The following is a 22,186-nucleotide window of genomic DNA, read 5'->3' as shown; positions in this document are numbered from 1 at the left end:
GCCTTGGGCACCTCTGTGAAGGAGAAACTGGAGTCTGTGGTGGCGGCGCTGCCGGGCCGACCCGCGCGTGGCAAGGACAGCGCCGGACTTGCGTCTCCAAACACCAGCGCCGCACAGCCACAGGGGGCGGCACTGCCCAGGCGACGCATAAGCCTACAGTATCCCTCGGGTTGGATTCAATTACTAGCCAGGTTCCCCCGATAAAGCCACGACAGGTAGTGGAGGCCTGATTGGACCTTAGACTACCTGGCTCCGCTCCAGCCTGACCCGGACCCTCAGGCCGAGCCCAGACCACACCAAGGAGGACCTCGGCGTCCCGCCTCCCGCCCGGCTGCCGTTCTGGGTCGCAGCAGGCTTTCTCGGCCATCGAGCACCAGGCAGGCAAGGAACTGCCGGACCCTCCCTGTTCGCGCCTCTTTGTGCGGAGGACACCGGCTCGGGACCGTTTGGCGACCGCCCCCAGACCCGGGGAGAGTCGGTGGCGCTGCAGGGAGGCGGTCGGGGCGTTTCCCGGCGCCCCTGCGCGGGCGGGACCCCTCAGCCCGGGCTGAGCCCGCTCGCCCGTAGCCTCGATTCCCGGCACCGAGAGCTTCGCGGTCTCCGACGAGTTCCCACCCCGGGGCCCCGAGTCCAGGGAGGAGGGGGAGCCGCAGGTTACCCCCTGGAAAACTGAGGTCAGGGGACTCTGGGGCGAAACCTCAAAAGGGAGAGGGGTCGGGGCTGAGCGTTGTGGGGAGATCCCTGGTGCTCCGTCCCTGACGCCCGCGCCGGCCCCGCCCGGGCGCGGGGACCTTGCGAGCCCGGTCTGCGGGACTAGGCCGCGGCCAGGCGGGGCGCGGAGGCTCCCGGTCCCGGCGCGAGCGCGGCCTGCGGACAAAGGCCAAGGCCACCGGGGCCGATCCCGGCGCCGCCCCGTAGCGCCTGGAGGCGGGAGCCGGCGGGCAAGAGAGGCTGTCCTCGGCGCGCCTATTGGCTGGAGCCGATGCCTATCCGGGCCCCGGGGCCAGACAATTGGCCAGTAGGGGCGGGGTTCGCAGAGCCCCAATGAATGGGGGAGCCGGAAGCAGGAAGTGAGTTTGCGAACAGAGCAGCTGCTGGAGGTGAGGTGCGGCGCCCGGGTTTGGGGGTCACAATGTGTCATCCCCGGGGACCAAGGCGAGGCTGAACTGAGCGCAAAATCATTTCCTTTCTGCCCACTCTCCAGTTCCCCTTGCAAATTCATCCCAGCATCGAGGCCAAGGAGCGCTCCTGGCAGCAAAGAGTTAACAGAACCCGGGGGCTTGTGCTATTGGGGCGGAGCCTCCGGAGTCGGGGTGGGGGGCAGGCTGGAAACTCCTTCCCAGCCAGGAGGGGGGTGTGGAAAATGCCGTGGGTTGGGAGACCCCCGGGTCCCAACGGGGCAGTAAGACCTTCGGTAAGTTGCTCGGCCTCTCCAAGCCTCAAGTTCCCCGTCTGTAAAATGGATTTTCTTCCAGCTCTGAACTTCTGTGGCTTCCCTGGCCGAGCACACAGAGAGGGCAGGAGAATGAAGAGCTCAGGAAAAGGCAGTTAGAGGGATGAGGATGGGACAGTGGGACAGACCCCGGGAGCAGTGAGGGAGGAGAGGAGTGCAAGGAAGATCATTTACTGCTGTGGGGTACATTCCTCCAGGGCGACCTCGTCTCATTAGCGCACACACTTGGTGAAGTTGGAGTTACTATCATCCGCTTTTTGTAGAGGAGGAAATGACAGAAAAGTGAAGCAGTTGACTTGATTTTTAGAAGTCTGGTGGAGTTGAGGTTAGAACCTGAGTCTTCCAGCTGGCAGCCAGGCACTTTGTCCCTGTGAACACAGTGAGGGGTGTTGAAGAATTCTGAACAGCGGGGCTAGGAGGTCAGAGAAGGAGGAGGGGACACAGGGAGGGGTCTGGGCTAAGAGTCTAGAGATGGGGGTCTCTGCTGCTGACCCCTCCATTGTGTGATTAGGGCAGGCTCCTAGCCTCTCAGAGCCTTAGTTTCCGCATCTGTAGTACTAAGTAGTTGGATTCAGTCTTTAAGATTGAGGGGCTACTTTCAAATATGGCCTGACAATGTATTTTGGAATTCTTGAGTGAGTCACCTAACCACCCTTCTCTGAGTCTCAGTGAGTACGTCTGGTGAATGGGTACAATAGTATTCCCTTTGGCATGGGCTTTGGGAGGATTACATGAGATCGTAATAGCTCAGAGCTGGTGTGTAGTTGATGTGTAATAAATGACAGTGATGGTTCCCAGCAGAGCCCATGGCGGACACCCAGTACATCCTGCCCAATGACATCGGCGTATCTAGCCTGGACTGCCGTGAGGCCTTCCGCCTGCTGTCACCCACAGAGCGCCTTTATGCCCACCACCTGTCACGGGCCGCCTGGTATGGAGGCCTGGCTGTGCTGCTACAGACCTCCCCTGAGGCCCCCTACATCTATGCCCTGCTCAGCCGCCTCTTCCGTGCCCAGAACCCTGACCAACTGCGCCAACATGCCCTGGCTGAGGGCCTTACCGAGGAGGAGTATCAGGTCAGTTCTCTTAGGCCAACCCACATTTCCTGAGTTGCTTCTGTGTGTGAGGGACCAGGATGCAGGGGTACAAAGGTCTCTGTCTCTTTGAGGGAGTAGGTGTAGGATTACACCAAAGGTTACAAATTCAGGAACCTCCCCTCCTGGAGCCGCAGTCTTCTCATTTGTAAAATATGCAGGTGGGCTGTCTGTACCTCAGTGTTGTGACGACCCACTTAGAACAGTGCCTGACTTGAAGGTAAATGCTGGCTGCTGAGATTATGACAAAGGAAACAGCAGTGGAGATTCAGAGAAGGGAGAGGAAGGAGTTCAGGGTAGGAATCAGGAGGTCTGAGTTCTGGACCATTTCTTTACCGTGTTGTGTGTCCTTGGGCAGAATGTTCTATCTGTCCTCTAGGTTTTTTTGTCTGTGGACCTGTTGGCAAAGTGATGCATAGATTCTTAGTGCATTGCACCAATGCGGGAAGACACAAAACAGAACACAAAGATAGCTCATTTTCAGTGCCCTCCGCAGAAGTAACTGCTGAGATTGGTGTGGTATGTCCAGCCCTTTCAGTCCCCGTCGTGTATCACATGCCTGTACGTGCACACGCACGTGTATCAGTCCTTATTTTCTCTTTTACCTAAACGAGGTCATCTTCTCCCGTGTCCTTTTTTTTTCATTGAATACCATGTCTTAGAGAACTTCCATGGGGTACGTATAAATCTACCTCATTCCTTTTGTTGGCTGTGAAGCATCCCACAGCAGTGTGCACTATAGTCAATCTTTCCTTTATTGCTAGGCATTTAGACTGTTCCTGTTTTTTCTTATCAGCGGTGCCATGGTGAACATGTTTGCACACGTGTGTAATATCTTTTCCTAGTAGAAAATACTTTGGGTCACAGGTTCTGTACCTTGACTGATTCCATTAAATCACCTTCTGAAAAAGCTTTGCCAAGTTATATTCCCACCAAGAATGTACGAGAACGTAGCCTGTTTTTCTGTGTGTGAAATAAAAGGACCGTATTGCTAATCTCTGAGCTGAGGTGCTGTTTCTTCTACCTCTTTTGAATTGTAGGTAATCACTTCCCATCTCGAGACCTTGTTTTAGTCATTAAAACAGCTAATCTCTGTGGAAACGTTTATAAATGGAAAGGTGCTACGCAAGCGTTACTCTTTTCAGGGTGAATCTTAGGTTTGCAAGTGGCCAACTCAAATTGGCTTAAACAAAAAAGAGAACTGCTGGCTCACATAATTGCAAGCCTAGGGCTCGAGGAGGCTTCATGCATGAGTGGCGTCAGGGTTAGTGCCACCTTGGGGTGCAGTCTTCCTGTCTCAGCTTGGCCTTCTCTCCTCATCCACCAGGGGGTTCCAGGGGGCCAGGCCTGCCCATCCCTAGTGTAAGGCGGAGGCTCTTTGCCAACGGGAAGTTGCCCGGGGACAGCTCTCCCTGGGCAGCTTCAGCCTTACGCCCATCCTTGGAGCCAGGAAAGGTGATTTCTCCAACTGGCCAAGCCAGCCTACGTGCCTGCCCCTGCAGCTGGGGGAAGGAAGCTTGAGGTCTTGTTAACAGAGGAAGGGAGGCAGGATTTGGGGCCAGCAAAGGCCAGAGTAGATGGATGATTGATGCCCTGTCCCCCTCTAATGTTTGATGCGTCTGAGGCCAGCTGCCTGATAGGTTGGGGGCTTCTGAGAGGAGACAGTGTTAGAACTGGGCCTTCAGGGACATAGGCCCCCAGCGGCTGCAAGGGTGCTGGGAGTAGGAGGAGCAAGGCAGGTGAGTGCTTGGGTGGTGTGTTTTGGAACTGCTGAGAAGACCAGTTGGCTGGACAAATGGGGGTGTAAAAATTGGTCTCCGAAAGTAAGTTGGGGCCAGAGCGGGCTGGCTTGGCCCGTCTGAGAAACCACCTTCCCTGACTCCAGGATGGGCATAGAGCTTAAGCTGCCCAGTACAAGCTTCCCGGGATCTGGGTCCTGCCCCCGGATTTCCCAGCCTTACCCATACTGATGATCACATCTCAGGAGATGTCCCTGGGGTAGAGGAGGCTGTGCACCCCAGGTCTCTGATGCCCACCTCCCCCTCAGGCATTCCTGGTCTATGCTGCGGGTGTCTACTCCAACATGGGCAACTACAAGTCCTTCGGTGACACCAAGTTTGTTCCCAACCTGCCCAAGGTGAGCTGAGGGCTGCTGGGTGGGGGTGGGGAATGCAGTAGAAGGAGCCCCAACCGCAATCAGGGATTCTGAGCAGAGCCTTGACCCTGTCACTGCCGTGCTGCGTGACCGTTGGTGTTACCCAGCCTCACGCATAGAGGAAAAGCACAGCTCTTCCTGACTGCTGATCCGAAGGTCGAACAGGGGTGGAACATGGAAATGTTCTGTGAACTTTTAGGCACCTGCGAAAATGGAGCCTGTTGGTCACCACGGGGAACCGTGGAGAAGCCCCAGCACGGCGCCCTCCCCGCGTTGCGGGTCTCCAGCCCATCAGGGAAAGATGCGGCTCTTACCCCAGGGCTTCTGATGTTGGGGTGCACACAGGGGCCTGCGGTCTTGTTGAAATGCCACGTCTCATTAAGCGCATCTGCCGGGAGGGGGGGACCGGGGCTCGACATTTCTCAGGCACGGCCAGTGCTGCTCCATGGACCACGCTCTGAGCCGAAGGTCTCAGGCCACAGGTTTGCGTGGTGTGACCGGGCCGGTGCCCTCCCTTGCCCTGCAGGAGAAGCTGGAGCGTGTGATCCTGGGGAGCGAGGCCGCTCAGCGGCACCCAGAGGAGGTCAGGGGCCTGTGGCAGACGTGCGGGGAGCTCATGTTCTCTCTGGAGCCGAGGCTTCGGCACCTCGGGCTGGGGAAGGAGGTGAGGCCCCCGTTGGTGGGGGGAGTGGAGGGCGGAGGGCACCTGCTGGGGAGGCAGTGGGCTCTGCTCACGCTCTTGAGGCAAAGCTGCTCCCCGCCGTGGCCGCGGTCGTGTCCTCCGTGGTGGGGAGCAGGGCGGGTGGACGCTGTGCACGCGAGATGCTGTGTGTGGAAGGAGGGGAGGAGGGAAGGGCTGGGAGGTGGAGGGGTGCAGGAGGGCGTCCCAGGCTTCCCAGCTCTGGAGGCCGCTTGGGCGGCCTGGGGTAGGGGCCGTGGCAGGCCTTAGGGGTGGGCCGGCCGGGAGAGGCCGGAGCAGAGCCGCAGGAAGGCTGGAAATGAGCATCTAGTTGTTTGTTTTACATTTTCCCCTGGAGAGGGAGAGGGTGGAGGCTGCTGAGAGGAGCTGCTGGAAGCCTGGGAAGGGACTTGCCGGCCGGCCCTGCAGGTCCCCCAACCTCGGCAACTCCTCTCTCCCCCTGTCCCCTCTTCCCCAACAGGGAATGACCACCTATTTCTCTGGAAATTGTACCATGGAAGATGCCAAACTGGCTCAAGACTTTCTGGACTCACAGGTTTGGGGCTGGGGAACTCGGGGGTGGTTTAATGGTGCTCGTCATCCCGGCCCCTCATCACCGGTGATTGTGCCCGGGTCTCAGCTCGGGCCCAGAGACACGGCATCTTGGGTCCTTGAGGCGGAAGAGACTTGAATTCTTGTCTAAGAGTGCAGCCGGGCACAGACAAGGGAGATGTCCCACCCCACACGTGCTAGGGAAGGAACTCCCCTCTGTCCACCAGGCTGTCGGGCCCGAGGGCAGCCTCAGCGCAGGGCGAGGCCAAGCTTCCAGCTGGGGCTCTGGGGTCCGCGTGTCCCCTGGAAGTCCCAGCTCAGCAGCCCAGCATGTGACCGGTTTCCGTGTCTGCCTGCTCGGGTGGCCTTGGGTTAGCTGAGGTCATGTGGTACCTGGCACAGTGGAGTCGGTGCTTAGTAAGATTTAGCACTCAACGTCCGGAGCGGAGTGGGAGAGTCTGCCCCAGCCTGGCCACCCCCGCCCTCCCCCCTCCCAGCCTGGCCACCCCCGCCCTCCCCCCTCCCAGCCAACCCTGCCCTGTTTTTTTCTAGAACCTCAGTGCCTACAACACGAGGCTCTTCAAGGAGGTCAACCAGGAAGGGAAGCCCCGCTACGACGTGCGGCTGGCTTCCGTGCTTGGCACAGGTGCGCGAGGCCCAGCGGCCACTCCTCACACCCCTTCTACTCCCACCCTGGCATTCCTGGACCTGGGTGGCTCAGGCCACCAGCCCTGCCACTCCAGCAGGAAGAGGGTCCTCTCCTGGAGTTTCTGCGTGAGGCCTGGGTGGCTGGGTGGCTCTGGTTTCTGTCTGTCGGGTCTCATGTTTATCTGTGAACCAGTCCCTGAGGGCAGGCAGGGGACAAGTCTCTGACTGGCTCAACCTGGTGTCAAGCCTCCCCCAGCGCCAGCGATGAGGTGGGCCCAGACCACCTGGACTGGGGACTGGGGGAGGCATTCTCAAAGGGAAGCTGGGTGAGGGGGAAGTGGACATAGTATGGACAGAAACGTCTAGGCCCTATGGCTCTTGGCCACCTGGGCCTTCTTTCGCCACCCGCAAGCTCCCTGGCCGCCCCAGCCTTTCATCCCCCATGACCTCCTGCTCAGACCCTGCTCCAGCTGAGAGAACGGCTCTAGTCCTCGTGTCCCTTGCAGGCCTTCTCAGGGTCTCTTTGCCCTCCCTGCATGGGGCCCCCTGCCGCCCCTGTGTTCCCCTGGCTCGCTCCCCGTCCTCTAGGCCGTGCGTGGATGCTGCTTCTCCTAGCCCTCTGCTGTTTGCTCATAACTGAGCCGTGCCCTTCCCCTTCCCGTCAGCACGCTCAGCACCTCCCTGGCCGCCAGCTCCCTGGGAGGGGGAGCGGGGTGTCTCCCGCGTGCTGGCTGGTCGGTGTGTGAATACAGATGTGTGGGGAAGGTGCCCCAGGTGGCGGGGACAGCGTAGGGCTCAGCAGCCAGTTTGGTTTGACTCGGAAGAAGGGCGTGGGTCAGGGGAATGGGAGCGGATCACACAGACGGTGAGAGGTTAGGAGTGTGGCTCGAGCCAGGCTGCCCGAGTGGATCAGTGTCTGTTGCTGTGGAACAAATGCCCCTAAAACTTAGTGCCACAAAACTGCCTTCTCATGTTCTCGGACTCTGTGGGTCAGGAAGGTGGCTGGAGCAGAGCAGGAGCAGCTGGCCCCGTGACGATGTCTGGGCCTCTGCAGCCATCTGCAGGCTCACTCGCGGATGCCAGCTGTCAACCAAAATGCCTCACGGGGTGTCTTCGTATCGCTCACGGTGGCTGGGCGCCAAGAGTGAGCGTCCCAACAGAGCCAGGCGGAAGCTGGCCCGCCTCGTGACCTAGCCATGGCACTCACGTGGCGTCACTTCTGCTTTGGTCCCAGCCTGCCCAGCATGAAGAGGAGAGAACATCGATACATTGATCCTACATCTCAGTAGGAGAAGTCACAGTAAGAAGAGCAAATGAGACAGAAAATACCATGGCTGTCTTTTTTTTTTTTTTTTTGGTTTTGTTTTGAGACGGGGTCTCAGTCTGTCACCCAGGCTGGAGCTGGAGTACAGTAGTGTCATCACAGCTCACTACGGCCTCAAACTGATGGGGTTAAGTGATCTTCCTGCCTCAGCCTCCCAAGTAGGTGGGACTACAGGTGCACGCCACCACGCCCGGCTAATTTTTCTATTTTTTGTAGAGATGGGGTTTCACTATGTTGCTCAGGCTGGTCTTGAACTCCTGGTGTCAAGCGATCCCCTCGCCTCGGCCCCCCAAAGTGCTGGGATTATAGGCATGAGCCACCGTGCCTGGCTGTGGCTGTCTTTTTTGTTTAAATTTTTACATAGTCTATAGGTATCTATTATTGATCGGAGACAGGCAAAATGCAACAGTGTGTCAGTATCCTGTTGCTTCTCTAACAAATTACCACGAATTTATTCTGTTGCAGTTGTGAAGGTCCAAAGTCTAAAATCAAGGTCGGCCGGGCTGTGTCCGTTCTGGAGTCTCGGGGAACCTGTTTCCCTGCCTTTTCTGTCTTCTAGAAGGCTGCCTGCACTCCTGGGCTCTGGCCCCTTCCTCACTCCATCCACCAACTTTGTTCTGTCGTCACGTCCCGCCTCCCCAGTCACCCTCTTGTTGCCTTGTGAGGAACAGTGTGACTGCATCCAGGGCATGGCTGTCTTTTTAAATCCAGGCTGCCACTCGCCATCCACACGGCTCTTGGTGCCTTAGTTTCCTTATCTGTGAAATGGAGAGAATAAGTTCTCCTCCCCACAGGGCTGGTGTGAGGCTTAAATGCGTGAACATGTGTAAAGCACTTAGAACGTTACATGTGACTTAATACATATTTTTTTGAAGATGAGAGTGTCTGCTGATTTCAGTTGGCAGTGGGGAGCCATTGAAGACCTTAGAGTAAAAGGGTGCCTTGGTGGAAAGTCTGCTGAGGCGTCTCACGCTGGCCTTTTCCTGGCGTGATTCCTGTCTCCTCAGAGCCTGCCCTGGACTCCGAAGTGACTTCCAAGCTGAAGAGCTACGAATTCCGGGGCAGCCATTTCCAGGTGACCCGCGGGGACTACGCTCCCATCCTGGAGAAGGTGGTGGAGCAGCTGGAGAAAGCAAAGGTAGGACTGGCGGGGGCCACGGGGTACAGGCTCGGGACCCCCTGGGCAGCCAAGGAGGGGATGGGGACGAGTGGGTGGCCCGAGGCTGAGCGGCCCCTGCCCACCCCCAGGCGTATGCAGCCAACAGCCACCAGGAGCAGATGCTGGCCCAGTACATGGAAAGCTTCACCCAGGGCTCCATCGAGGCCCACAAGAGGGGCTCCCGCTTCTGGATCCAGGACAAAGGCCCCATCGTGGAGAGGTGAGGGGCCGGCCTCAGCCCTGCGCTGCCCGCCTGCCCGCCGCCCCTCCTCCATCTCTGCCCTTCCGTCCGCAGCTACATCGGGTTCATCGAGAGCTACCGTGACCCCTTCGGCTCCCGAGGGGAGTTTGAAGGTAACTGCTGGGTGGGCTGGGGGGGTCAGGTCGGAATTTCTTCCCCCATGTCCAGATTCATACCCCAGTGTCCCCTGAGGGTTCTCCCCTCCCCCTCGGCTGTAGTGATGACAGCAATGACAGCCGTGGCAAAGATTGTTTCCCATGCACCAGGCACGGTTGTACAATGCTTACCTGTTCACTCGTTTACACGTCATCCTCCTGTGAGGATTTTTACCCTCACCTAATAGACATGGGAACTGGGGCACAGTTGGCGGCTGGCTCTGAGCCACTTTGCTGTGCTGCCTCTGGTGGCACGGGCTTCAGGCAGACGGATGAGCATTCCAAGCCCGGCTTTGCCACTCACCGGCTGTGTGGCCTTGGGCCGGTTACCCAGCCTGTGCGCACGAGTGAGATCATGCGTGCAGACTGCGCACCGGGTGGCTGGGAGCAGGGGGATGTTGTGACTGTGAGCCTGACTCGGTGCTGTCATTCTGGGCTGGAGGAAGCCTGCCTCGGCTCCCATGCCCACGGGGCCCACTGTGTAGGCAGAGCATCCAGCCCGAGCATGCAGCCAGGGCTCTGCCCACCCTCATCCTCCCCGGTCCCTGGACATGGCAGGAGCGTCCACCTGCTGAAGCCAGAGGGCTCAGCCTGGGAGGAGGGCGGGGAGCACGACACCCCTCAGGGCGTGGGTGTGAGCCCCTGGACGGACGGGGAGAGAGCTTTCCTACCAGGTCCTCATCTGGTAGGGCCCAGGCCTGGGTCACTGCTGTCCCCAGCAGCCAGCACAGGGTCCTTGTGCACAGCAAGTGTTCAGTACACGCCTGATGGCTGGAGGGGTTGAGTGGGTGCAGTGGGAGCCCTCCCAGAACCCTGCCAAGCTGCAGCCCCCTCGCGCCCCTGCAGGCTTCGTGGCCATGGTGAACAAGGCCATGAGTGCTAAGTTTGAGCGGCTCGTGGCAAGTGCGGAGCAGCTGCTGAAGGAGCTGCCCTGGCCCTCAGCCTTCGAGAAGGACAAGTTCCTGACGCCCGACTTCACCTCCCTGGATGTCCTCACCTTCGCTGGCTCCGGCATCCCTGCCGGCATCAACATCCCCAACTGTGAGTGTCTCTGGCCCAGCCCCCGAGCCCCCTCCCTCTCCACACACGGACCCTGGCCACAAACTGCCCTGCTCGACTCATGGGCCCAACCTGTTCCTCTTGTCTGTGACCCTTGACCTTTGCCCCTTCTCCCCGTCCCTCCCTGTCTTCTCCAGACGACGACCTGCGGCAGACAGAAGGCTTTAAGAATGTGTCGCTGGGGAACGTGCTGGCTGTGGCCTACACCATGCCGCGTGAGAAGCTCACCTTCTTGGAGGAGGACGACAAGGTGGGCACCGGCAGCCGGGGGTCGGGGCTGGGCCTCACCTGCCCCCGAGGACTGGGGGAGGCAGACGGCCCAGAGCAGTGCAGTGGAAGCACAGCTTTGGTCCTGGCTCTGCCGCTCTCAGGCCATGTGACCAAGTGCCACTTTGAAGGCCCAGTTTCCTCACTGGTCACACAGTGGAAGTGTCCCTCCCTCCTGGGTTACCGCGAGGACGAGATGGGCTCTGTGGGGCCAGAGCACAGTCAGCCTTCACGTGCACCGTGGGGGCGCTCGGCCCGGGGCAGGGAAGGGCAGGCCGGCAGGCTATGTGGCCGGCGCGCCCGTGGCCAGTGCTGGTCTCTGCTTGTCCTGGCAGGACCTGTACCTGCGGTGGAAGGGGCCGTCCTTCGATGTGCAGGTTGGGCTGCACGAGCTGCTGGGCCACGGCAGCGGCAAACTGTTCGTGCAGGTGAGACGGCCGTGGCCGGCCCTGGGGCCCACGGGAGCCGCCCCCGCTGCAGGGCCCACAGCTCCCCTCCTTGACGACTGCCCTGCCCAGGGCGAGGTGGCTCCAGTCTCTACCCTTAAGGGCTGTGGGTTTGGTGGGAAAATGGCCCCCTAAGCAGGGAAGACCCTGCCTTGCCCTCCCCTAGGACAAGGGAAGACCTTGTCCTAGGAGCTCAGATGACCGGGTGGGTGTCGAGGGACCTCTAGGACAGTCCAGCTGGTGTCCCTGCACGAGGAGGGATTGCTTGGCTCAGGCCAGAAGCTCACCCTGAGAGTGGGACCCCAGCAGCCCTGGGGACAGTGGCTGGGTGGGGCTGTCTGTGGACATTCCCTGTCCCGAGGCTGCAGCGCTGTCTTCGCATGGCTGTTCCCTGGAGCTGGACCTTTCCAGGTATCGTAAGGAGCCACTTCTCCCCAGAGCGGGCTCTCCTGCCAGCTGGCCGGAGTGGCTGGAGCCCCACACGTGCACTCAGGCAATGTGGAAAAGGCAGACAGCCTTTCTGGAATGCTGGGAAAAGCTTGTGTGGCCCCCCAGAGTGGAGATGACAAGAGGTGGGACGTGGCAGGGACCATCAGAGAGCAGGGTGCTGGTGCAGCCTGTGCCCATGGTGGGTGCTTTCCTGCATGGGCAGAACCGTGCTGGCTGGGAGTCCGGAAGATGCAGAGAGCAGCTGATGGGGCAGCAGCCCCGCCTAGAGCCTTGTCCGGGCTCTGTCCGGCCTGTGGCCTCGGATAAGTCAGTTCCCCTCCCTGAGCCTCAGTTGGCCCACCTGTTAAGTGGGGTTCCTGACCCCTACTCTGGATTATTGAAAGGAATAAAAGTGAAGGTGGATAATAAGCCCTGGCACACAGTAGGCCATCAGCAAACGAGCATTAGTGTCAAGAGATGGGGTACATGCAGATTGTGCGCTCTGGTTCCAGTTTGGGGCTTTTAGTTTCTGAGCCTCAGTTTCCCCATCTTTGAAGTGGGGTCATCATGGCACCTTTCTTGGAGGGTGGTTGTGAGGATTGAATGGGTGGTGCTTGGCACATGGTGGGACGGAGGGGACGACGCCGGGGCTCGTCTGGCAGCGCCGGGAGATGGGCTGGGACACACGAGGGAGGAGCAGCCGGGCTTTCCGGCCCATCCACTGGGGCCCAGCTGGGGGTTTGGAGATACCAGGTTTGGGTCTTCACATGACGGGCAAGTCCCTCCCTGTCTGGCCCCCAGTTTCCCTCTCTGTGCCGTGGGGTAGGCGACTCTGGTTCTGCCCCTCCTGGGGCCTCTGAGGAGGCAGCCGTTGTCGCAGGACTCGGGTTTGGAGGCGTCAGGATGTGGATGGAGGCGCCGCTCCTGCCACCCGGCCCTCGCTCCCGAGCCACTCCTCGGCCGTGGAGCTGGGGCTGAACGCGGGACCAGGCCTGTCCCTCACTCATGCTGTGTCTGCAGGATGAGAAGGGAGAGCTCAACTTTGACCAGGAGACAGTGATCAACCCGGAGACTGGGGAGCAGGTGAGGGCAGCGTCGGTGGAGCCCCGGGGTGCTGGAGGAGGGTGGGCACGTGTGGGGCTGCAGCCACCCCTGAGCCTGGTTTCTGGGCCTCCCCTTCCAGATTCAGAGCTGGTACCAGAGCGGGGAGACCTGGGACAGCAAGTTCAGCAACATCGCCTCCAGCTATGAAGAGTGCCGGGCCGAAAGCGTGGGCCTCTACCTCTGCCTCCACCCCCAAGTGCTGGAGTACGGGCAGCGGTCGGAGGGGTCGGAGGGGTGGGTGCTGCCCGGGAGAGCAGGGCAGCCTCTGACCATCCCTGTCACCTGCTTCTCCTTCCCCAGGATCTTTGGCTTCGAGGGGGCTGACGCGGAAGACGTGATCTACGTGAACTGGCTCAACATGGTTCGGGCTGGGCTGCTTGCCCTGGAGTTCTACACCCCTGAGGTCTCCAGCTGGAGACAGGTGGGGCTGGGGGGAGCCCCCAGGAGGTGGGAGGGGGCCTGCCGTGGGCTCTGGGTGCAGGGATGGTGTGACCTTACCCATGAGGCAGGTGTGCTGGGTTTAATGCCAGGCTCCACAGTTCAGGCAGCAAGTCACGTCTCTCTGATGAGCCTCAGTCCCTGCCTGTGAAATGGGAGTCATGATCTCTCCCCGGCCTCCTTCCAGGGTGAATCAGATGAGATGGTTTTACTGCTACTGCTAACAGCTGACTTGCTCTGCCACACACAGTTCTAAGCACCCTCTGTTAATTAACTTTGGTTTCCAGTGTCAGCCGCAGGAGGTGGGTGTTGTTATTATCCTCATTTTAGAGATGAGGAAATTCAGGCACAAAGAGATTAACTTGCTGCCGAGTGGCAGAGCCAGGATTCAAACCCGTGCATTCTGCCTCCAGAGCCATCAGGCTTCACTGCTCCGTTACCGTGTCTCCTTTGGAAATAGGGTAAGCAATAGGATTTTTTTTTTTTCTTTTTTTTGAGACAGGGTCTTGCTCTGTTGCCCAGGCTGGAGTGCAGCCTGGAACTCCTGGGCTCCAGTGATCCTCCTGCCTCAGCCTCCTCAGTAGCTGGGACTACAGGTGTGCGCCACCATGCCTGGCTAATTCTTTTGTTTTTATTTTTGTAAAGATGAGGTTTCATTGTGTTGCCCAGACTGGTCTCAAACTCCTGGCCTCAAGCAGTCCTCCGGCCTTGGCCTCCCAAAGTGCTGAGATTACAGGCCAGCAAGAGAACATTGCTTACAGAATCAGATAAGGAGGCAATGTTATGTCATTAAAAGAACACATGTTTCGGAGCCCAGAATCTTGGGTCTGAGTCCCGGCTCTTCCTCTACCAGCTGTGTGACCCTGAGGAAGTCACTTCAGCTCTCTGGGCCTGTTCTGTTGTCTGTAAACGGGGGGATGATGATGCCTACCTGGTCCCGCTGTTGAGCACAAACAAGACTGTGGAGGAGACAGTGCTCAGGGCCCTCAAGGGTAGCTGCTGTCCTCAGGGGGCACCTGGAGCAGCAGGGGTGACAAGGACTAGCACAGGGCACCAGGGACTGCCTGGAAATGGCCTCGCTGTCCCCCAAGGCAGCCTGCCTACCCTATGAGCCGAGGAGGGAGAAAGCAGTTGAGAAAAGAGGAATAGGCAGAAAAGGACAAGGTGCGAGCGAGTGACGTAACGAGCACACACTGCGCATCAGGGCTTGGACCGAGCCTTGATCCAGGCTACAAATGACCCCTTCCTCCCCCTGCAGGCCCACATGCAGGCCCGATTTGTGATCCTAAGGGTCTTGCTGGAGGCTGGCGAGGGACTCGTGACCGTCACTCCCACCACGGGCTCCGATGGGCGACCCGATGCCCGAGTCCGCCTTGACCGCAGCAAGATCCGGTCTGTGGGCAGGCCCGCCCTGGAGCGGTTCCTGCGGAAACTCCAGGTAAGCAGAGGCATCTCACCTTGGAGGGTACCCGCCAACCTCTGCCCTATCCCCCTACCCTGTGAACACTTCCTCATAGCCTCCTGGTCTGTTCATTCATTCATTCATTCATTCATCAAGTGTTTACGCTGAGGGTGACCATGTGCCGGGCACTGAGACTAGGCTGTGGAGCAGTTCCTTAGGCTGTTGCGAGGGAAGATGGACAGTAAACACGTAAGCAGTCAGTGCGCGAGATAACTTCAGATCATGAGAAGAGCTGTAAAGGCAACAAAAGTGCGTGATGCGATGGTGAGTGTGATTAGAGGGGAAAGGAAGGTCCATCTCAGTCTGGGTAATCAGAGAAGTCTTCTTGGAGGAGGTGTCAGTTGAGCTGGAATTTGAGTGCCAAGGAAAACCAGCTGTGAGAAGATCTGAGTGCAGAAGCAGCAGCAAGTGTGAGGGCCAGTCAGTCTTAGGATCAGAATGAGCTTGGTGGGGGAGCGTGGTGAGGGAGGCAGGGAAAGGATAGTGGGTAGCGCCGCCCTGGCTTCCCTGTCGTGCAGGGCTGCTGAGAGCCAAGAGACTTTCGGGGTTCTGGTGCCAGTGCTGACTGCCTGGGTGATCGGGGTGACACATTTCATCTCTCTGGGCCCCACTTTTCTCACCTGTCAGTGGGTTACACCTGTGAGGATTAAATGGAACATTGTACATACAGACATGAGCAAACTGAATGTCGTGTTATCCAAGCCGGAGCAACACGAGACCCAGAAGCTTGTGGTCCACGGACCAGCAACACCGGCACCCCCAGGGGCAGGTTAGAAATGCAGATCCTCAGGCCCCGTTCCAGACCCCGGGATCAGCACTCCCAGGGCCGGGCCTCGGGAGCCTGCATGTCTGCTGGCCCTGCAGGCGGTCCTGGCACCTGCAAGTTGAGAACTGCTGATCAGCCACTCTCTGGAGTGAGTACCTGCCCGTGGCGCAGGGTCCTGCCAGCTCTTTCTACCTATAGAAGGCCCAGCCTTTAATTTACACGTTAAATTCACAAATCATGAATCATAAATCACAATATATCTTTGTGATTTTATCCCCACTTGTCTCCAGAAGGATTTATGGCATTTTTCCATAAAAGATATTTGTCCATTAAAGTAAAGTCACTTAGAAATTAAAAATCATTGGTTGCAAAGCAATGTGGTATCTTGGATTGGATCCTGGAATAGAAAAGGGCATTAGTAGGAAAACTAGTGGAATCCAAATAGGGTATGGAGTTTAGCTAATGGTAATGTACCAACTGTGTCAGAATGAACAACAGGTGATTCTGGGCAGGGGCGGGTGGGGACTCTCTCTACCATCTTTGCAACTTTTCTGCAAATCTAAAATTATTCCAAAATGAAGTTTATTAATAATAATAACAAATCATTAGATGGAGGAATCAAACCTACCAACTCCTAGGCCAACAGGGAACTGAGCACTAAATTAGCACAGAGCCTTCTGGCAGCTTTCTGGAGACTGAGCCAGCCGGGTCTCTGTACAGGCGGAATCATTCCAATCATTCCACGTAGTGGGTGGTCTCTCCACAGTAGTTTTACAGAAAATGTGGGATACAAAATCATTCTTGGTGTGGCTGTTTCTTCTGTCAGCCCCCAGGGAAAGCCCAGGGCACAACAGTGAGACACCAAGCAGGGAGGGCTTCAGCCAGGGATCACAACGCAGCCATATTTCTGGCCCACTTCGTGTTATTAACATTGGCAAAGGTCAGGTATTGGTCTCTCTGGTTTCCTGGAAGGTCTGGCGACAGCAGGCTTAATTTCTACATGAACAATGGACTGGAACTGAGTAGCCGCCACTGCATTTGTTCATGGCATGGACTCTCCGGTTTGCCCTGGTCCTACACTCCCTGGTACTTGAACCTGCCTTAATCACTCGCCTGTGATACCGCCGGGCTCCCACTGGGGTCTGTTGCCAGCTGTCCAGTTTGAACTCCTGGAGTCTGATGTGTCAGTGTGATGAATGTGTCCTTAGCACCTTCTGGGTATTGGGGGCTGTGGAGAAGAGGAAGGTGAGACCTTCGTTTTAGCCTCTCCCTAGGAGTTGCCAGGTGGTTTCACTGACTCCAGAGCCAGGGAGAGTCATTCCACACCCGGGTCTAAGAAAGTAGAGGCTTTCCTCGAGGGAGCCCGAGGTTCAAGTCCTGCTTCGCTACTTGAGAATTGGCAGAAGGACTAAGGATCAGACCCACAAAAAGTGAATCATTTGGAAAAGAACCAAATAGAACTCTGAAATAAACCAGATAAGCACTGAAATTTTAAAAGGCAGGTTACAGGTTGTAGGCCCAGCTGAAGGTAAAAGAGATTATAAAGCATGTAGCACAGGGAGACCAAGATAGAAAATTTAAAAGAGAAGTTAAGGGATGAAGAGAGTTTGAGAAGGTCTCATGTGCCTCTGACTGAAGTTCCAAAACGAAAGCAGAGAGGAAAGGTAGGAGGTAGGAGAGGGAATATAAGAAGAGATAGCGGCTGAGAATTTTCTAGAATTGATTAAAGTCAACAATTCATAAATCCAGGAGGCGCAAGAAATCCCAAAACGGACAAAGGAAAGGCCTACCTAGAAACATCACAGAGTGATGCAAAACACCAAAGACATGGAGAAAATCCTGAAAGCAGCCAAAGAATGAAGACAAGTGACCTGAATAGAATGATACTAACTGAGCGCGGACTCAGCTACAGAAGCCAGGCAACAAGGGATGATGGCGGCACCGTGCTGAGAGTAGATGACTTGTCAATACCCAATAAAGTCATCTTTTAAGAATAAGAGTAAGGCTGGGGAGGGTGGTTCACCTGTAATCCCAGCACTTCAGGTGACCGAGGTGGGAGGATCGTTTGACCAGCCTGGGCAACATTGGTAGACCTCTACTCTATAAACAATAAAAAAATTAGCTGGGTGTGGTGTTGTGTGCCTGTAGTCCCAGCTACTTGGGAGGCTGAGGCAGGAGGATCGCTTGAGCCCAGGAGTTGGAGGTTTCAGTGAGCTATGATTGCACTACTGCACTCCAGCCTGGGTGACCGAGTAAGACCCTGCCTCTTTTAAAATAAATATGAAAAGAGCATAATGGTAATACACATTGTCTGCATATCAAATGATAAGAAACAACTTCAATTTAGTGTGCATTTACTATGTGCTAAGCATTTGATCTGCATTTCTCGCTCATTCAGCTCACTAACACTGAGAGCAGATACTATTCCCAATTAGAGAGGACAGCTCAGAGTGGTTTAGTAACTCATCCAAGGTTACACAGCCTGTAAGTGAGTTGAGCATTTTACAGACTATCTTAGTCTATTTTGTGCTACTGTAACAAAATACGTGAGACTGGGCAATTTATAAAGAATAGAAATTTATTTCTCACAGTTCTGGAGCCTGGGAAGCCTGAGATCAAGGTGCCAGCAGGTTCGGTCGTCTGGTGAGGGCTGCTGTGTTCTTGGGAGGAGAGGGGTGCCGTGTCCTCACGTGGCAGAGGCCAGAGGGCAAGAGGGTGAACATGGCTTGAAGCCTCTTTTGTGAGGGCCTTAGTCCCACTCACGAGGGAAGAGCCCTTTCTTGTGGCCGAATCACCCCTTAAGGGCCCCCCCTCTAATACTGTCACAGTAGCCATTAAGTTTTAACAGCTGGATTTGGGAGAGGACACATTCAAACCACAGCACAGGCCGCCCTGGCCTGGGCACAGCCGGCTGCGGCCATGGCAGAGCCCTGTGGACGCAGGGTGAGGGCCCCTCCTAGACGTTTCCTCCCTCCTTCCCACAGGTGCTGAAGTCCACGGGGGATGTGGCCGGAGGGCGGGCCCTGTACGAGGGGTATTCGGCTGTCACGGACGCGCCCCCCGAGTGCTTCCTCACCCTCAGGGACACCGTGCTGCTGCGCAAGGAGTCTCGGAAGCTCATTGTTCAGCCCAACACTCGCCTCGAAGGTAATGGACTCCTGTGCCCCTTTGATGGGGGCCACGCGGGGCCTGTGGCAGTGCGGAGGACGCCCCTGGGGCTCAGCGAAGGCTGCCTGGGGTGGCCCCTCTCTCCCCCCCACTCCCTGCCAGGGTCCTTTCCACGCCAAACCTCAGGCCAAAACCTTGGCATCTACCACCACATGCATGTACACGCACACACGTGTACACACACATACACACACACACACACACACACACAGGGTCATGCAGGTTGTAAGACAGCAGTGGAAGGTTTGAGGAGGGCCAGCGGAGCAGGGGCTAGCAAAACAGACAGACTTATGGGAGGCCAGGCCTGGCACCAGAGAATCAGACCCGCTGGGTCCCCAGGCTCAAGGTCAGGCCAGGCAGGGAGTTGGGACCCAGCAGGCCTAGTGAAACCCAGAGAACAAGGCTACTCGGCCACATGCAGGATGGAGATCAACAGCTGCATCGTCCCTCTTCCTTCTCAAGTGACGATTCCATTTCCACAAGTCCCAACCCTGTCTGCATGGTGCTTGTACCTTTTATATTAAAACCCCTTGGGGTCCCAGCACCTCACTGCATTCACTTGCCTCTCACCTTGACTCATCTTTCTTGCCACCTGCCACTTGGGGCACCTGAGACAAGGTGGTGCCAGGGAGTGGTTAGAGCACCAGCTTCACAACCGTCCTGCGGCCTTGGCTTGGTCACTTCACCCTTCTAGGCGTTGGTGTCTTCGTTCATAAAGCCAGTGTCATTGCCTCCTGATGCTACAGTGAGCCTGAAGTACTTCCCTGAAGTTCCAAGTGCTTTCCATGGGTTAACCTTTTAAATCCGCACAGTAACCCAGTGAGGTGGGAATTTTTGTTATCCCCATTTTGCAGATAAGGAAACCCAGGCACAATGTAATTTGCACAAGGCTTATTCCTTTTTACTGGAGGAGCCAAGAGTCAAATTAAGAGCATTTGCTCCTCACTTCTGTATGTGATGGGCAGTTGTGAGGGTTAAATAATGTCTATAAAAGTTATTACCAGTTTTGGTGAGGAATAAGCATGTATTAAGAGGCTCATTGCAAACTATCTACTAGGCAATCCAGAGGCCTCCTGGGATTTGGCCGAACCCCTGCCGGCCTCTGCACTCCAGGCACCAGCGCTTCCTTTCCTCCAACCCCCTGAGCTCACCGCACCCCTACAGCCTTCGCAAGGCAGCTCCACTCTGCCTGGCACCACCTTGCCCCAGACCTTTGCCTGAGAAGAACCTGGTTCTTCACGTCATTCACGTCCCTGTTAAATGGCAACTCAGAAGTCTGAGAGAGGCTGTCGCTGACCTCTCAACCTAAAGTGACCCCTTCTGTCCCTCTCTGTTCTGTCACCCAACTTCATTTTCTTTCTGTGCCCATCACGCTCACCCGTTTTGTCGGTCTCATCTCCGTGACAGCAGGAACAGCAAACCCCGGCACTGAGCATGCAGCCTGGCACGCTGGAGCTGCGCGAATCATGCCGGCCATGTGGACGGTGTCACTGATTGTTTTGATGTGTGCAGCCCTGTGCCAGCCACTGGGGAGCCACTGGGGATCCCAGGGTGAAGGGGACCTAGGCCCTGCCCTCAAGTAGTTCACAGGTCATTAGGATGATAAGACATGGAGCTAAATAATCATGCAGGAGAAGTGCTAATGAGCGCCCAAAAGATACAAACAGTGCTCTGAACACTTAGAGGAGGGAAGATCACACCCACCCCCAGGAGAATCTGGGAAGGAAGTGGTGTTTAAAGTAGACCTGAAGAACAGGGTGAATTTTCAAAAACATGGCAACGATGATATGATGATTATGGCTAACTTTTAAGGACTTTCATGTGCCAGGTGCCGAGTAAAAACTTTCCATGGATTAACTCCCAACAGCCCGATGAGGAGTGGTTGTTATCCCCATTCTTCGGCTGGAAAATGAGACACAGAGAGTCTGTGTATTTGCCTGAGGTTACACAGCTAGTAGGTGGCAGAGCCAGGACTTAAACTCCAGCTATCTGAACCTGGAGCCTGTGCTCTTCGATCCTATATGCTTGGCAATGCCATGGAGCATGACGAGGCACCATGAGAGGGCAGAGCAATTGAAGTGTGTTCGAGGGGACTGCTTCCCAGGAGTATTTAGGGGACCACTGGAGCAGCCCCAGTTAACAGATGAGTAAATGGGCTCAGAGATGATGCTGCTGGTGGTAGCTAGCATTTGTTGAGTACCCACTCAATGCATTACTGTGTGTAATCACCACAGTTCCTGTACAGATGTGGAAACTTAGGCTTAGAGAGATTGGGACTTGCCCAAGCTCCCACAGGAGACAGATGAAGCGATTGCTGGACTGCAAGCTCCAGGAGGCCTTGGACTGTATCTGTTTTACCTAGCATGGCACCTGGTATAATCTTTTGACTGAATCAATGAAAGCAGCAATTCATTTAATCCTCTTCCTGTAGTATTTGCTTCCTCACAGGGTCATAGTCAGGATTAAACTAGATCATTAACTTAAAACATTGAGCACAGTTTTTGGTACAAGATAAGAGCTCAGTAAGAACTAGCTCCTCCTGGGATTATGATTGTTATAACTATTATTATGATTCTACTTCCCTATTCGCCCTCCCTGCTGCTATTTTCTCTCCATCTCCTCTCCAGGCTCAGAAGTACAGCTTTTGGAATACGAGGCCTCGGCTGCTGGCCTCATCCAGTCCTTCTCCGAGCGCTTCCCAGAGGATGGGCCCAAGTTGGAGGAGGTCCTCACCCAGCTGGCCACAGCTGATGTCCGATTCTGGAGAGGCCCCAGTGAGGCCCCAGCTGGCCAGGCTTGAGGAAGATTTGTGTGGCCCCTCCCTCCACTCCATCAGGCCAAGTCTGCAAGTGGCCCTCCATTTGGGTGTGTATTTAGGGGCCAGGGGAAGGGCAGGAGCTCGGACCTTGGTGCTACCTCAGCTGAGGGTGGTGACACTAACCCCTGCCATTTGTCAGCACTTTCCAATTTACCAAGTGCTTCCCCTCTGTTATCTCATTTGATCTGCGCTACCGTCTGTGGAGTGGGCAAGACAGGGCTCACTATCCTGTTTCCCAGATGAGGAAATGACAGTTCTGAGAAGTGACTTGTCTAGATCCTGCAGGTGGTATGTGACAGAACCAGGGCTCAAAACATTCTCACCAAATCCAATGCTCCTCATGTATTACTTTTATAACCAGAAAAATAAATATTACAAACCACCGCTGTCTTTGCTACATGTGTGATTCCTCCGCGCCTTTGTCTCACTTCTCATTTGCTCCCGGCAGGGCGATGGGATCAAAGCCTGGGGCAGGGGAGCCATCTTTAGCCTCCCACCCACAACAGGATTTGACATTATCTCTAAATGAGAATACACAGTCTCAGAGTTGAACATGGCAGTTTTTACAGCCCTACTTTGTGGCATGTCTTGCACTTAAGTATTTTGGGAACCTAAAAACTGGAAACACCCAATGTCGGTCAGAATCCTCTGCAGGGCCCCCTCACCCTCGTGTTTGGCTTCTCTGAGCCTGGACCTCTACAGTCAGGCAGCAAGAAAGGACATGGCCCCTTTTCAACGGGATAACTGCGCAGATGAAGACAGGCGTAGT

The 22,186-nt window shown here is 56.3% G+C and overlaps 1 protein-coding gene across 3 annotated transcripts; it reads left to right on the top strand.

Annotated features, from left to right (window-relative positions):
- The first annotated feature begins 656 nt into the window (after window positions 1–656).
- DPP3 (dipeptidyl peptidase 3) lies at window positions 657–21,801 on the top strand. 3 transcript variants are annotated; one of them, XM_045558403.1, is made up of 18 exons: window positions 657–1,100; window positions 2,255–2,529; window positions 4,595–4,684; window positions 5,229–5,366; window positions 5,863–5,937; window positions 6,486–6,579; window positions 8,913–9,043; window positions 9,154–9,284; window positions 9,360–9,418; window positions 10,307–10,501; window positions 10,657–10,769; window positions 11,122–11,214; window positions 12,682–12,744; window positions 12,845–12,969; window positions 13,066–13,186; window positions 14,462–14,641; window positions 18,416–18,578; window positions 21,227–21,801. In XM_045558403.1, exons 1-18 carry the CDS (start codon window positions 1,049–1,051, stop codon window positions 21,397–21,399), a joined length of 2,271 nt encoding a protein of 756 aa, XP_045414359.1. In that variant the 5' UTR covers window positions 657–1,048; the 3' UTR covers window positions 21,400–21,801. The 3 variants fall into 3 exon arrangements, with proteins under 3 accessions (XP_045414359.1, XP_045414358.1, XP_045414360.1); XM_045558402.1 differs by having other exon boundaries at window positions 1,041–1,100; window positions 2,252–2,529; XM_045558404.1 differs by lacking the exon at window positions 657–1,100 and adding an exon at window positions 1,403–1,414.
- Window positions 21,802–22,186: the final 385 nt, after the last annotated feature.

Source organism: Lemur catta, chromosome 7 (assembly GCF_020740605.2).
Source record: "Lemur catta isolate mLemCat1 chromosome 7, mLemCat1.pri, whole genome shotgun sequence".
Classification (NCBI taxonomy): Eukaryota; Metazoa; Chordata; class Mammalia; order Primates; family Lemuridae; genus Lemur; species Lemur catta.
Note: the sequence above shows the minus strand (reverse complement) of the source record. Positions and strands in the feature narration are given on the sequence as shown.